This window comes from Amaranthus tricolor, chromosome 8, assembly GCF_026212465.1.
Source record: "Amaranthus tricolor cultivar Red isolate AtriRed21 chromosome 8, ASM2621246v1, whole genome shotgun sequence".
In the NCBI taxonomy this organism is placed as follows: Eukaryota; Viridiplantae; Streptophyta; class Magnoliopsida; order Caryophyllales; family Amaranthaceae; genus Amaranthus; species Amaranthus tricolor.
The window spans coordinates 22,852,965-22,869,079 of NC_080054.1; the positions used below are offsets into that span (position 1 = coordinate 22,852,965).

The 16,115-nt window shown below is 34.8% G+C and overlaps 2 protein-coding genes across 2 annotated transcripts in view; one reads left to right on the forward strand and one right to left on the reverse strand.

Annotated features, from left to right (window-relative positions):
• Positions 1–259: 259 nt before the first annotated feature.
• LOC130820121 (4-alpha-glucanotransferase, chloroplastic/amyloplastic) lies at positions 260–11,611 on the forward strand. The gene is made up of 16 exons (XM_057685372.1): positions 260–714; positions 804–866; positions 2,151–2,239; positions 2,366–2,426; positions 3,105–3,183; positions 4,628–4,764; positions 4,852–5,010; positions 5,104–5,180; positions 8,474–8,613; positions 8,704–8,735; positions 8,823–8,897; positions 10,211–10,283; positions 10,444–10,532; positions 10,727–10,771; positions 10,909–11,061; positions 11,196–11,611. The coding sequence occupies exons 1-16, from the start codon at positions 364–366 to the stop codon at positions 11,298–11,300; spliced, it is 1,728 nt and encodes a 575-aa protein (XP_057541355.1). The 5' UTR covers positions 260–363; the 3' UTR covers positions 11,301–11,611.
• LOC130820122 (uncharacterized) overlaps positions 11,520–16,115 on the reverse strand; it is a 5,075-nt gene continuing 479 nt past the window's right edge. Inside the window, exons 2-10 of the mRNA XM_057685373.1 lie at positions 15,254–15,349; positions 15,086–15,160; positions 14,042–14,110; positions 13,420–13,496; positions 13,199–13,287; positions 12,764–12,893; positions 12,308–12,398; positions 11,883–11,948; positions 11,520–11,802 (exon numbers count right to left, since the gene is read on the reverse strand). Coding sequence (XP_057541356.1) covers positions 11,686–11,802; positions 11,883–11,948; positions 12,308–12,398; positions 12,764–12,893; positions 13,199–13,287; positions 13,420–13,496; positions 14,042–14,110; positions 15,086–15,160; positions 15,254–15,349 — 810 coding nt within the window. The 3' untranslated portion in view covers positions 11,520–11,685. The remainder of the gene's footprint in view (positions 11,803–11,882; positions 11,949–12,307; positions 12,399–12,763; positions 12,894–13,198; positions 13,288–13,419; positions 13,497–14,041; positions 14,111–15,085; positions 15,161–15,253; positions 15,350–16,115) is intronic.

The window sequence follows — 16,115 nt, forward strand, 5'->3', positions numbered from 1 at the left end:
CTATTCTTGTTTCTTATTATTAGTTTTTGTTTTTTATAGTTGATTCTTCTTATTTATTCTATGTATATGCTTTTAATCTATCTTTTTCGTGTAGGTCTTCTTATTTTTTCTCTTCTTCTTCCTTCTTTTTCTCGAGTCGAGACTCCTTTGACCGCGCTTTCCTTTATGGTATAAGTTGTCGCTATACTTTCCTCTCCAGACCTTATCCATAATTTTTCTATAAGCGGGATACATAGTAGGATGATGATGATGATGATGAGTACCGAGTAGTGACATCCGAGTCAGTGGAGTGACTCAACCTCACTAATTGAACAACATATACATTCTTCTTCCATCTCATCTTCCACCATTTTCAAAACAGCAATGATGTCAATGGCGTCTCTCAATTCTCTCTCATTCCGTCCACCATCTCTATCCATTCCTTCATCTAAACTCAACCTCCATTACTCTCTTCCACTTTCTATCTCCTATTCTTCTTCACATATCACTTCGGTTGCTACTCAATCAATTTCCATCACCGACATTGATGTGGGCCAAGATTTACCCTCGGATTACGACCAGTATCTCCCGAAGAAAACCCTAGAAGATCGCCGGAGAGCAGGAATTCTTTTACATCCTACGTCGTTGCCCGGACCTCACGGCATTGGCGATCTCGGTCAACAGGCTTTTCGATTTATTGATTGGCTTCATGATTCTGGTTGCTCTCTTTGGCAGGTTTCTCTCTTTTTTAATTTTAAATTGGATTGTGGTGTTACTTCTGTAATTGTTTAATTGTTGTTTGAATGTGAATATTTGATTGACAGGTTCTTCCATTGGTTCCTCCAGGTCGAAAAGCTAATGAAGAAGGCTCGCCGTACTCTGGCCAGGTTTGTCTTTTTTTCTTTGTTTTAAAAATATTTTTGTGCAAATTTTGTGGTGTGAAAATTTTCATACTACATTGAATTATGACAAGGGGAGACCATCCAAAAACATATGACAATGGGTGAAAACACTCCAATCACTTACAAATTATGCATACTATCTATAGTTAATCGACGTGGGACAAACCATCCCAACAACGCTCACAGGAACCCTGTCAAGTTCACATGTAAAAGTAATCAATTCGAGTAGGAACACCATTTTTTCAGACCTACCATTCAGTTTTTAAGGTTAAATTGAAATGGACTTGTGAATTTCAAAGAGATGCCATCTCAAAATCATATGGCAGTGAGAGCCTGGAGAAAGGGTTCCAATGACTTATAAAAAGTGCACACTATATTTAATTTATCGATGTGGGAAAACCATTCTAACAATTTACACTATTGATCCTTTCATTCGGTTATTTTATGCAAGAAAAAATGATTCAAATTTGGATTACATGCTTTTATTAAAATTTTAATGTGTTAGTAGGAGTAAATGTGGAAATATAAAAAGAATAAGAATATGACTTGAATGTTGGAAATGTGGTGTGTTAGATGAATTATTTTTTATTGGTATGATTAGTGATTATTGATGTTTGAAATGATAAAAATAATTAAAAGGTTCTATTAAAAAAGGAGGGGTTATAATGAGGGGAGAATAGATCTTGTATGGACTTGGTGTATAATAAATTAGTGTGCATCAACCTTAGAGATTACATTAAATAAGATCAAAAAGATTTAGATCATACCAAATCAAATAAGAGATGGATCTGTTTGATTCATTGTAATTTTCAAATCATTCAAGAGTCATACTAGTGGTCAATGTTGTGTCAAAGATCTTGACATCACATTGGTTGACTTTAACAATTAACGGGGAAATTTTGACCAAGAGATCATAGCACGTGTCAATTGAACCGACAAGTAATTGGTCTCGATGGCAAGGAGTCCTTGGCCTCTTTGACGAGTATGGGCCCCAGAGATACCAAATGTGGCAGAGTGCAGCTTAGTATTGACGATTCGTTGGCATACTGAATGTTAGTATGGTGATTTTTTCATGTATCTTGTGGGCGGTTATCTCTTGATTTTATTCATTCAGTACTTTATTCTCTCATATATACATTATTATTTATAATGTAGTTCAATTCAGCTCTAATGAGTTCAGTTTAATTCAGTTGTAATGCATTTAGTCAAATTCAACAGATGTCTGTAGCAGAGGACAAAGTTTTAAATGTTAATAAAATTGGAATGTAGGATGCCAATTGTGGGAACACTCTTTTGATTTCTCTTGAAGAGCTTGTAAAGGATGGGTTATTGTACCCAGAAGAACTCCCGGAACCTTTGTAAGCCTCACTACACCGTTCTTGAACTTTTGGTCATTGCCCCTACTCCCTACAGTTTATTGGCTACTCATTTTCCCTTTATTCTGCATTTTCTATTATATCAATCACATAATTTTCTTGTTGTAGAGATGCAGAAAAAGTAAATTTTGATACTGTTGCTCAGATTAAAGATCCTTTGATTGCAAAGGTAAATTCTATGTGATGACTTTCGTCAGATTCTTATTTGCAAATGAATTTTATATATACCAGAGAGAAGATACAGGATGGAAAAATTCCTAAAGTGAGGGACAGCTATGATCACTGCATCGCACACCCAAGATCAACAAAGCCCAGCTCCACAGAAGATTATTCTCTCACCAACTTATCACCCATAACATCATTTCCCCTACAAGTGATTCTAATTGACAATCAAAATAGGGGAAGCTTTACTTTTAAAACAATATCATTTCTTTGCATCCAGGTGTACTCGTTTTTTTGGTGTTGATACGTGCCACATTCTCAATTTCCTCCTCAAAGTCCCATAATCTCTACTATAAGAAAGAAATCAAACACTTTGATTTTAACAACTATCACACAAAAAATAGATGGTTAATCGTCTAAGGAGCTTGCCCACTTAGTTTGAAAGTCAAAATCAAATATGGCTTTCACTTGCACACGTTACCTGTTGTCATTGCAAGCCACGCAACATATTTGGCACGCGGATTGACTACGTTTCTAGCCATCAACAGAGAGGAAATATATATTTTTATAAAAACTTGAGTCACTTTTCATATTACATTAAACGTATTTTATGATAGTTCTATCCTGTTTTCATTACCATGAGTTTTTGTGGAACACTATTTGTTAACAGCTCCTTATTTGCTAGGCTGCAGAGCGACTTATAATGAGTGATGGAGAACTTAAAAGGCAGCTTCAAGATTTTCAAAGAGATCCTAATATATCTAGTGGGTTGCTTTCTCTGATTTGCTCTCAGTTTTGATTGCTGTGGTATATCGATTCATGAAAGAGTCATGGACAAATGAATAGGCAGTTAATTTGAAAATTTATAATAAGCTACATGAGACCTTTATTTAAAATGTCGTTTTCTAGAAGCAAAAAAACTTTTAATTTCTCTTTTTTATTTTTGGAAAGATATTGCCTTACATATGACAAAAAGTAAATTTTAGAATGTAAATTTATGGATTGCTTGATCATTTTGCACTTAATAGGACACCATTTATTGAATTAATAACAAAAATTAAATAGTTCATGCTAAGTCAACACATTTATATTCCGTACAATTCAGGTTAACAAGTTTATCATTTTGTTTTAGAACTTGGCATCAATGAGGATATAGGTTAGGCGCATAAAATGAGTATTAAGTATTGTGACCGAACTAGTATCCAAACATATCAACCGATCAACAAATTTTCCTGAAGTGATTTAAAAGAATTAGGAGATTCTAACTATCAGTGCCTCATGTGCTTATTAATTGTAGTATTTTCAAGTTTTTGAAGAACTTCAATGGAGGTTGTACAATTCATAGGCGTTAAACAATAAATTGTGGATATAAATTTCTGAAAATATTTATGGGCAGTGAAAAATAATGTAGAGATGACAAAATTAATTATGCTATTAGTATTTACTGCACGGAAAAATTTCTTGAAAAAAAATTAAACTAGCCTACTTTTTATGGTTGATTCTATAAGAAAAAAATGCACAAGTATAAATTACAATGTGAGTTCCACGTACAAGCACAATGATCAAGGGTATAAGACAAACTTTTAGGTCAAGTTAGAAACACTAACTGTAATTAATAATGTGGAAGATCAAAATAAGGGAAAATATAGAAAAGAGTAAAATTCCATTGCTACATACTAGATCCTCAGTGGAAAAACATTTCCCGGATAGATTTTACCACTAAACTTTGAAAATCCCTTTTATATACCTTTGTTGTTCAAGTGCTCTTCCAGATACTATTAGAGTATATAACATATCCTGGGGCCTCAACCATCAGCGTAAGCTTTTGGTTGAGTCAGTTCCTTGACATGGTATTAGAGCCAGCGTGATAAGAGGTCACAGGTTCGAATCTCAACCAGCATCAGGTATGAGGAGGACTTGTGTTGTATCCACATTAATCAAAGGGCTCTCGTGTGAGGGGGCGTGTTAGAGTATATAGCATATCCTGAGGCCTCAACTATCAGCTTAAGCTTTTGGTTGAGTTGGTTTTTTGAAATGTACTTCATGAAATCTTGGCTATCAATATGGCAACATGTTCTGCAGAGTAATTTCTCAAGAGTTGCAACTAATCATGATTGGCTCTTTGTCCATGTTGCTGGCGACATAGAGTGGACTGCTCAAATCTCAATATTTCAATATTCTGTTGAAGAGTTTTCCTCTTCTATGCAGGCTGGCTTGAGGATGCAGCATATTTTGCTGCAATTGACAGTTTGTGTAATACATTGACTTGGTATGAGTGGCCTGAGCCTTTAAAAAACCGTCACCTCTCTGCTCTAGTGAAAATTTATCAAAGCCAAAAGGACTTTGTAAGATTTGGCATGCCTATGCTCTTTGATTAGTGTGCATTTGATACTTCATTTAGTTATAAAGTACTCAAATTTTTAGTTGGACAGATTGACTTGTTCATCGCCCAGCAGTTTTTATTCCAAAGACAATGGAAAAAAGTTCGTAATTATGCGCAACTAAAGGGAATCAAGATCATGGGAGATATGCCAATCTATGTGGGTTATCACAGTGCAGACGTCTGGGCTAACAAAAAACAGTTTTTGCTGGTGAGTCAGATTTAAACCACAAACTTAGGTTCTATTGTATGATACTAAATCTTTATTTTAGCCTGTGATGTTGATATTTGTTGTTTTATGCAGAACAGGAAAGGCTTTCCTCTATTAGTCAGTGGTGTTCCTCCTGATGCATTTAGTGAAACCGGTCAGTTGTGGGGCAGGTTGGTTACTGTTTGATTGAAATGCCTTCTTCCTTTAATTTAAATTTCTTTCCTAGTGGGTTATTATGCTTCACTTATTGGTGTATAAACCGGATGATACATGTTTAGCACTTTGAGTTTCACGTTAGGTTTAGAAAGTGTATATGAAGGTTGATAGATTGCGTAGGGATTGAGGGAAGGGATAGGCGTACAAAGGATAAATGATGTGTTTGAGGGTTGGATAGGCGTAGGGTTCTTTGAGAGAAGAGAAGGGATGTTATTCTATATTATGGTTTGGGGATTGGCGTAGGGATAAGGGACATTCACTGACTTTGATTTCCGTGGATGACTATCTGCTCCCAATCCTAAATTTTTTTGAATAACTCGACTTGTTTTATATCACACGTCTGGAATATTTGTAATGCAACTCACCGAACTTCATAACAAGCATGTAATAAAAGAATACAAAATTTGAACTTTCTAATTTTAAGCTAAAACCGTTGGAATTCAAAAATATTTAAAATCGGCTATGATTGATGGCACTGTGATAAGGTCTATCTTCAATAGTTCAAGGGTGTGTTCAGCGTAGCAATTTAGGTACCTTTTAGTGGTTTAATCGGGATAAAACACTACTCTACAAAGAAAAAAGTGTTTGGCAAACTTGTGATTCAAGTAGCCTTTAGTGGTTTGGTAGTTGTTTGTAAAACGTTAATCAATGTAACGTCATAAATTTGAGATTAGAATTTAAAAAAATAGCATACTTTTCTCAATAAATATTTGCCTATCTACCTATTTTAATGGATTTATTTTTGCAGTCAACAATTACCTATCTCATGCCATAATTGCATAAAAACTCATAAACCCATACTGCATCTCCTTAGAAGTTAGAAATATTATAGCAAAATTTCTAACGTTGAATTTAAAAAAACAAACTCAATTAATTTATTTTTGCCCTATTAATTATTATTAAAGTGATTGTATTATCTTTTAATTTATATTAGAAATCTATGTGCTTCTATTAAATTTTGTCAAATTACTATAAAAATGTAATTAATAAACTAGATCAAATAATTTTAAACTTAATAAATGATAAAATAAGTATCCAAAAGTAATTAAATTAATATAAATTATATTATGAAAACTACCGTGACATCTACCTTTGTCGAACATTAATATCTAAGGCAACAAATTAGACAACTACAACTACTCACAACTACCTAAACAACAAATAACTACTTTACGCGGAATAGGCCCCAAATCAATTTGAATCTTACTTGGGAATAGATGTGTAGTCCGATATTGTATATAAATCCTTTTGCACGCATATTAGTATTAGTTCCTTGTTTTTCTCTACTTCGTTGACCATTTAAAAAATAAGTGTTAAACTTTGAATCCAGCTGAACGTCCATTAGTAGGCGCCTGTATTTTATCCTATGTCTTTTGACTTGCTTATCAAGGATTTGAATTTACATTTCAAATTTGAATCCGAACTTAAACGCAAATTTCATTTTTTTTAGCCATGAGGGCCAAAACTTGGGAACCCTAGATGTCTAATGGACTTATTTCCCACATAAAGCTTTAACTTGGCCCAACTCTGCGCATTTCATCCTTTTCTGCAATTTGATGTGTTGAAAAAGAATTACAAACTCAAAACAAGAAAACATAAAATCATTTAAATCAAGCTACATTCGAATAAAACCATAAACAAAGCTTGACTAAGACTCTTTAATGGAAACACACGCCTAAGCTAAGAATATTCGACAATGTCAAAGCCTTTATCCCAAAATATTGAATTTTGCTCTACATGAAGCAATGGGTTAATTTCAGTGGTCGTTTACTTGAATTCTTCTTCGCCATCTATTTCGAGTTTCAACCATCTTTATCTTCAAGTATAAATCCTTCATATCCTTTTTACTCTTGCGGGTCATCTTTGTTATTTCTCGTCCTTGTTGCTATTCCCTTGAATTCTAACTTTCTATCTTTCTACCAGTTTAGCAATACCTCATCTTTGCATATTCTTAAATCATTTTGAATAATTCTCTTTCATCTTCTCATTATTTGCGACTCTTGAGCTCTTTCTTATATTTCCGTTTTCAAGTCTATCCCTTAGGATGTATATTGAAGCGTTCACATTTCCTACTATGATGCTTTCGAAAAGCTTAACATTCTAATCTTTGCACTTTTCTAATGGTCTTCCAATAAAACTTTCCCTTTAGCTTTAGGAGCATACCTCAGTCAAAAAATATCTCACTAGTCACTTTATTTTTTTCTCGACGGTCCACACTTAATTCTATAGGTCACATCTTGTTTAATATCTCCCGTTTTCTATTACTTTGGAATATGGACCCAAGGTATTTAAAGCATCCACTTTGAGACATGTCTTTTTTGTGCTACATTGACATTTCATGTAGTCCATCTTACTTTGTCTTAATTCAAAGCCTCCATCGTTTTAATTTAGCATTGTAGTCTCATCCACCTACACAGTGTCGTTAGCAAACAACATGCGTCAAGACACGTCTCCATAGAGCGATTGAGTTATCTCGTCTAGGAGTGCTACAACAAGGAAAGTGCGTTGGCCAACCTGTCGATGGGTCTAGGTCTAGGTCTTGGGCACAATTGACTTTTGACGACCCATTGACCACCACCTTCGATGGGTCATCTCGATCTCTTGACATGGAAGCATTTATTAAATAAAAATCCGGAGCTTTCATCTTTCATCATAAATTACCATTTTGCCCCAAATAATTCCAAAAAGGCAAAAAGTCATAAGAACATAGAAAAATTAAATCTAAGGCATAAAAGCACCTTAAACTCTATTCTAACTCCATAAAGCTCATAATATGCCCAAATACATTAGATAATCATCAAAGCTCATAGTAAAATAGACCAAATAGGTGTTTGGATACGCACTTGTCATCAACTTAGTGTTTATAAAGAGTTGACCTCTTGCAGACACATAGCACATTTATAATGATGGACCATCAATTACCATCCAACAGAAATAAGCTATACATTACTTGCCCTACAGTGCTTAAAGGTTCAAAACAAAATGGCAAGATGATTATGGAAGTTTGTCTTATCTTGTTTGTGATACATCTTAGGCATTGTTGCTGTTACTTGTTGCATGGTTCATAAATTTTGAATATGTTGTTCCTGTTTGGTTACTGGCACAATCTTGTTCCAACCTTGTCACTTCTGATGAGCTTTATCCCATGTATTCCTCCTTCAATGTTATATGTGATTTCTCTGGACTTCTGTAATATCTTCTAGTCATTTCACAATGTCAAAACAATAAGCTCGAGTTTTTCTTCTAGCCCTTTATATGATTGGAAAGCTATGGAGAGAGCAGGATTTTCATGGTGGATACGTCGAATTCGACGGGCGACAGATCTGTATGATGAGTTCAGGATTGATCATTTTCGTGGTTTTGCTGGTTTTTGGGCTGTTCCTTCAGGTATGTTATTACTTTTACAGATTCTATGTTAAGTTCCAGAGATACGAATTCTGAAACCAATTTTAACAATGGCCTATTATTGATTTACAGAAGCAAGGATTGCAACAGTTGGTCGATGGAAGGTCGGTTTCCCGAATTTACTTTGTAGAGTTCAAGCACCGAGTTCCTTAACTGTTCAACTTATCTGCAATGATGTTTGATGACAGTAGGCTGGGCCTGGAAAATCACTGTTTGATGCAATCTTTAAGGCTGTTGGACAAATTGACATTGTTGCTGAAGACCTGGTATGCCAACTGAGATTTGAGAAATTGTATTTATTTTTTTGTTGTTTTAGATTTGTTTGTAAATGGGTGTGCTAATTTTGCATGCTGTTCTGCAGTTTTGGTTTCCTTCTATTTTTTATGTTGTCTTCTATTAGCTAGCTTGTAAGCATTTAGATATGTAGAAATCAATAAACAAAATAGTTCTCCAGAAAATATGATCAATGAGACCTAGGATTTCGAGATCTAACGCTATATGGAAGTCAAATTTGGATGAACTTTTTGAAGGCTCCTGTGATTGGAATATCAAGAACAGCAGAATATATGAACTTGAATAGAAAACTAGCACTAAGACAATACAAGTAGACGTAGTGATTAGTCAAAGCCAAAATAGAAGATTGTTTCAATGATTTATGAAATTAGGTCTAAAGGACCCAATTTAAGGAGTAGTAATTTCAGTTCTGAAGGCAGCAATCATACCTTATTTAACCAAGTATTCTTCTTACAAACTAAGCTGATACCTGTTTGTAAAGAGCCTACACGGTACGAGATAAAGCCCTAAGTAGCTTGTATTTTGGACCCTAGATTTTATAATTGAAAGGGTGGGAGTGAGTTGAAAATATCTTGCCGACTAAAAAAAAGTTCCCAATTACTTGTGCTATGACCTGGATAGGATTGTGAATAACTTTTGTTACCAGTCATGCTGGGCCTTGTATCCAAAAATTAATGCTTGGATGAGCTTCACTATCCTGCATTTATGTACAATCATGCTAAACACTACAGCTTCAACAGTTTAACTTGGAACTATCGCATCTCACTTCTGAAATCGATTGTTGCACATTGTCTGCCGGTTGATAGCTCTCAGCCTCCATGTCTATCTTCAAGTGGTCTTTCACTCTTTCTTAAACTGATTTGTAGAGTAGAAGTTGTAGCTCACTGGAGTCGATATTTCAAGAGACCAAGAAATTGCGAATTTCTGTCCTTGCTTCTTTAATGGTAACAACTTAGTCTATGACTCTACAACAGTGAGTGCCTGTTTGAACTCCATAGAAGCAGAAAATTTTGGGTTGAAAAAAATAATGTGAGTACATGATAACTCCGCAACTAATTTTAAAGCAGCACATTTTGTTCCAAAATAAAATTTCAAGTGTCTATAACCCATATTCATTTCTAAGTGTTGAGTACGCCGCATCAAGTAACATAACTGTGAACTTGATCATGCTTTGGATATATGTGTCTTTTCTTTTTTTTTATTTTTGTAAATTTTTTTTGGGTTGAGAAACAAAGAAGCTTTAGAGTGTATCATCTTAGCTAAGTTGTAATCTACACAATAACAGGGTGTTATCACAGAGGACGTAGTTCAGCTAAGGAAATCTATTGGAGCACCTGGAATGGCTGTCCTGCAATTTGGTACCTGCCTTTTTCGCCTTATGACCCATGTTTCCCTTTTGCTCTGCTCTCATCCTCCCTGCCCTGTTTCTCATTTTCATTATTGTGGAAGGGATACCCTGTTTCATTGATCCTGATGAAAATGATGACTTAATAAGTACGCTTCGGTAAAATGGTACAGGTTTTGGAAGCGATGCAGAAAACCCTCATCTTCCGCATAATCATGAAATTAATCAAGTAGTATATACTGGCACTCATGATAATGACACGGTAAAGTTTGTGCTGCACTATACTGTGCAGTGGTGCTTTTTTTTTTTTTGAAAAATGAGCAACTTTAAACACCAGTTTGGCTCATAGATTTATAATAGTTATCTTTCCTGCATGCTTCTATTTCTATGAGAATTGCAATTAGTGCTTCCTATAGTCTTGTTTAATTTTTTGATGGATAAATTCGTGTTTGGTAGGTTGTAGGCTGGTGGGACAACCTGAAACAAGAAGAGAAACATCATGTAAGTTTTCTTCATAACAATCTGGTGACCAGTACAAGAGAATGGAATAGCTAAATTTCCTTGGATTATTTTATGTTTTGCTGTTGTGCTACGTTTTCCTCTGCCCGTGCTTTAGTTCCACCTGATTATTGATGCAGGTGCAAAGGTACCTTTCCCTCAAGAAGGAAAATGATATTTCTTGGGGACTCATCCAAGGTGCATTCTCTTCAGTAGCAAAAACAGCAATCATACCAATGCAAGATGTTCTTCAACTTGGGAGTTCTGCAAGGATGAATATTCCAGCTACTCAGGTAATCTGAATCAGTTCTCAATGAGATTCTTTTGTTTTCTCCCCAACAGTCGGTTAAGCTCACGTACCTAAACTATGATCTTTGCTTTTCTTTCTAAGGTACTTTACATTTTCTTATTCTTGGGGTTTTTTCAGTTTGGGAACTGGAACTGGAGAATACCAGCTTCTATGAGTTTTGAAAGCTTGGATTCCGAGGCTGGAAAATTGCGAGATTTGTTGTCGATGTATGGCCGGTTGTAAAAGTTGCTGCTTAATGAGGTTTGGTACTTGTCTTCTGCAATTTTGCAGTAATTAATGCAGAAGATAATTATGGTCAATTTGTCAAAATGGTACTTGTATTTCAACAGGAAAAGTTAAATTAAACAAAAAGTCTTCTCTATTTCCTTAGTTAGGCAAGCCTTTAGTTTATCAGCTAATAAGAGTACTCATTTGCTCTTTAAAATAAATGAAATGTATATCTTAAATTAAAGTTTTTTTTTTTTTTTTTTTTTACCAAACCTTATAAAAATAGTATTACAATTGTAACTTGTTTTATCTATTTACTTCGTCAATTGTCCTATGGCTCGTTTAATGATCTTTACACTGAAGCATTGAAGAAAATTTTGCGAGTATAAGCTTTGGTTCCTCAACTCATTTCAATAGCTTTGATGCAGTCGAGTACAGTTGCCTTCTTTGACATTTCGGCCATTAGAGCTTCATGAACTGCTTTATTGTTCTTCAAGAGAGATCCTGCAAACAAAACCTGAACAAAGACATTGCTTGTCATTATCAGGCACTTCATGTCAGAAAGTCGAGAGTCGAGACAGAGGAGGTTAAACATACCGCCCATCTAGTGAGGTTCTGTTGTTGATCCTTGCTTAGTTGTGGTGTGCTCCTATTTAAAAATCTCTGTAATTGACCACAGAGGAATCATATAAGCCATGGCAAAACTCTCGATATAAATTTGTATAATGTTGTAATTTTAATGGGACAAAGTAGTAAACAATTTCATGTGGAACATGATTGCGACTATAGGTGTTCGCAATTCAACGTATACTTGACCTTGTAATCGAATCTGACTTTGATCCAACTTCAAAATAAACTTACAACTACGTAAAACCAATATGGATACAAGATTCAATTTTAAACCAGCCTGAAACACTTAATTTGAAATTGACCCGATAACTTAAACGAATACCTCTAACTATGATTTAATATTTTTGACAAAATTATTGTAAAATAATAATAATAAAATAAATTAAACAGACCTGAAGAGAGAAAAGATCTGCAGATTGACCAATAACCTTATCATATGACAGTCCTTCAGCCGCGAGCCCAGCCATTGACACAACCGCCAGCCTGCACAACAAACAGGTTCTTTTTCTAAGCTACGATTACTGAAAATTCCTCCATAACTGTTTCTTAAGTCACGTGTGTTAAGTTACTAGGCAAATAAAACTGCCATTTATTACCCCTGTTTTGAAATATTTGCAACTGATTATAACGTGTTGTATGGAAAAATGTCACTATCAGTAGCGTACAACTTCAAAGTTTTATTTATTTGAAGACATGAAGAGACGGGAAAAGCAGGGTTAAAATCGAAATTGCAAACAAGATGATGAAAATTTGTTACTCAAAGCTCAAAATGTATAAATAGAACTAACCAAAAGAATAGAGTACATGGATTCAAGAACCATCAGAAAATTTATTGAATCGAATTATACCTATCAAGTTCTTTGGAATCAAGCTGTCCACTGTATATAAGCTTCTCCAACTTGTCATTGACAAGGTTTACATGTTCTTTTCCGATGTCCAGAGAATAGTCCAAAATCGGAAAGCCAAGCAAATAGGCAACTACGATGAACAACAATGTTAAATCACATTCGAACGAGAATTTTAAACACACAATTTGGTAGCAAAAAGAATGAACTTCGGGCATGATACCATGAATCCAATGTCACATGATTTGCTAATATCCTTCTGAATTGCAAATCAGAAAAAATGAATTATAGTCAGTTTTAGGCTATTTCTTGTCATTTGAAAAGCGAATTAGCCAGCGAATCGTGTTGAATCGTGTAACACCGACCATGATGATTGATGATTATGAGGTAGCCGTAAAAGACGTGCTTGTTTATAAAACGACTGTATTTTGAGATTACCTAGAAAATGAGCTGCTTCATGCCTAGATATCCTCTCTTGATAATCAGGAAAAACCACTGAGAATCCGCTGATGGCTGCCTGGAGAAGTCTGCAACAGGTTTGATATAGAGCATAAGGTTTACGTAAATTAGTGGACAGGGACGACTGCCCTCAACAGAAGGTGATACAAAAAGATAAAACGTAAGAACTCCATAAATATGTATTGTAGATAATTCCTTACCCCGGTGAAATGCTCCCCACCGCCAAAACTATCAAAGATATGCTTCCTATCAGATATGGCGTGAAGAAGCCCCAGTCCTAAAAGGCATGATGATAAATCTCAGAAGTCGGAAACAATCAACACAACCAGAGTTTCTCAATCTTATACTTGTTGAAGAAACTAATTCATAATTACTGAAACAAGAGGATTTCAAGTTTGGAATAACAAAAGGTACGCTTTTTATTTCGACAGAGCCAAAGATTTATAGTTCTTTGATTTTGGATTATAATGGACTATAGTAAAATGACTCATTGAATCATGTGCACTTTTTATTTATGTGAAGTTGTAGATGATGTTTACTACCAATGGTTAATCGGAAACAACCTCTATATTATCACTAATGATTTTATACGATTTAATGAGTCATATAATGGATCATACCAAAAGAGGTATTTGTTTATACTTAAATCTATCAAAAAAAAACCGGTCTGGTTTAACATTTGTTGCAACACAAAAGATTGTGAATCATGCAAATTAAGTGAACATTACTCAATTTACCATGCAGTTAAATACTTGAATCTTGCAACAGATTTGAAAAGAAAATCAGCAGACTGTAAGTAATGAATCAGAGGATGCAACTAACCCCAGGAAGCTGGCCAGCAAGAATAGCCAAAAATCCTGTTGATCCAACCACTGTAGCAAGAAAAGCTGCCTGCATGACTGAAAATTATCAAGTTGATGAATGGTGTTGCAATGTCCGGATCATATTTTCAATTTCCTTTGCACAAAGTATATTCAATTTTTTCTTAGAATGGCCTTCAATGGGTAATCACAGCTTATCACAAGTGTCAAACAATACAATACTTCTTCCCTTTCATTATACTTATTACATTTGACATTTACGTAATTCAATCTATTATTTTGATTATTTATATATTGAACTATGCACATCTAATCAAAGTATGTGATTAATCGATTCAAACAAGATTCCACTAACTATATTTTTTCTCACATTCGCCACAATATATAAAATAAGCTTGAACGATCAAAAGTGCCAATAATCGTAATGTAGTAAGTATTTCAAAACAAAGGAAGTATGTTAAAACTTAGAGCATGCCTCAAAAAGTAGCCATTAACAGCAGACAATGTTTATTTATATCGAGTATTTGAGTACTTTGGTCCGTTGTATACAAGTTCATATCAATAACCAAAGATTTATGATTTTTTTTTGATTCAGGGGTAGGTTAGAGCATGCCTAGAAGATTATAACTCAATTTTCTAACAGAGAATACATGACACATAGTCCTTTTAAACTTGTTAGAAATATTTCACATGTGAGGGAGATCTCACATCGCTAAAATAATGGGTTATGGACTTGAATATAATGCTTGATGGGTAATCCTCCTAATACCATATGATTTTGGGGAAAAATGAACCTCAAAAAGTGTGTATACAAGTCAACGCTCATCAACTATGGGTTTGTGGACCCAAGCCTATGGGTGCCCAGTGGTTTGCCCATTAGTGGGCCATGAGGTGATTATGTGACAAATTGTCGCAGCCTAACAAAACTAACTTTGGCTTGAATACTATTGCTCCCAATTTCAAATTGGCATATAAACCAATTATTTCCTCCTCCTTCCATGGGCAGATAAGTTCTGCATAGATTTGCCTCACAAATTATACTTACATCATTTCTGACGCTTGGTATGGCAAGATTCTCTGCATTCTTGATTCCAAGAGTAGTCAGCTCTCTAAGTGAAGTCTGCATATAACAAGTGCATAGAATGAGTATTCTTCAACCACTAATTAAGTTGAAGGTCTGCAATCTAAATGCGAACGCTAAACGGGAACTTACTGTTCGACGAGAGACATATGGCTGAGAGCTCCACCTTTTCGCCCAACCAATTTCACTTAACTGATCAAGTGCTTCCTTGACAGCATCACTGTCTTTCTGCACCATAATACGGTTACATGATCCTCAGAATTCTAGTGCAAGAATCGATTTTTACAACATAAATGTGAATTATAACGTTCCATTATGATACTGCACAATAGAACTATAGTGATGTACTCAAAGATTGAATAGAAAGCATATTATAACAACATTCCATTATCTCAATGTCATTAAGAAGCTTCCCCTGGGTGGAGTTTAGGGGTGCTGGATGTACGCAACGTTACCCTTATTAATTATACTCTTGTTAATGATAACAAAGAGGTCGTTTTCAATAATCCTTGGTAGCAATTAGTAAACATCATATGTAATTTCCAATGAGTCTATTTTCACTTCCACACAAATTACATGACTCATGTATGAAATGAAATCATCCAAACTTTAGCCCCGCCATAGCCTCAAGACTACAATATTATAACCTCTCACCTTTCAAATCACTAATGAGTAATGACTTTGCTACCCTGTTTCTACTTTCTACTCTAAAATCTAAGAGCTGAAAGGTCTCAATGTCTAATGAATATCAAGATAGAAATTAACACCAAGCACCACCAGCACTCCTCTAATCACCTTCCAAATCACAATTCTAGGGTGGTTTACATGCTAATTTTATATTTATATTTTATGCAGAGAAATTTTTTTATTAAAATTTCTCAATTTAAACATGATAAATTCCATGTAAGTTGTAAACTACTTTTTAGTGTAAATAAATTTCAATAAATTCAGAAATCCCCAGAGAAATCAGAGAACAACCCAGATGAAGTAATGA

Coding starts and splice junctions, on each gene's coding strand:
- LOC130820121 (XM_057685372.1), top strand. CDS start 364: ATGATGTCAATGGCGTCTCTCAATTCTCTCTCATTCCGTCCACCATCT. Junction 867..2,150: donor GCTCGCCGTACTCTGGCCAG/GTTTGTCTTTTT, acceptor ATTGGAATGTAG/GATGCCAATTGTGGGAACAC. Junction 8,614..8,703: donor TTTTTGGGCTGTTCCTTCAG/GTATGTTATTAC, acceptor ATTGATTTACAG/AAGCAAGGATTGCAACAGTT.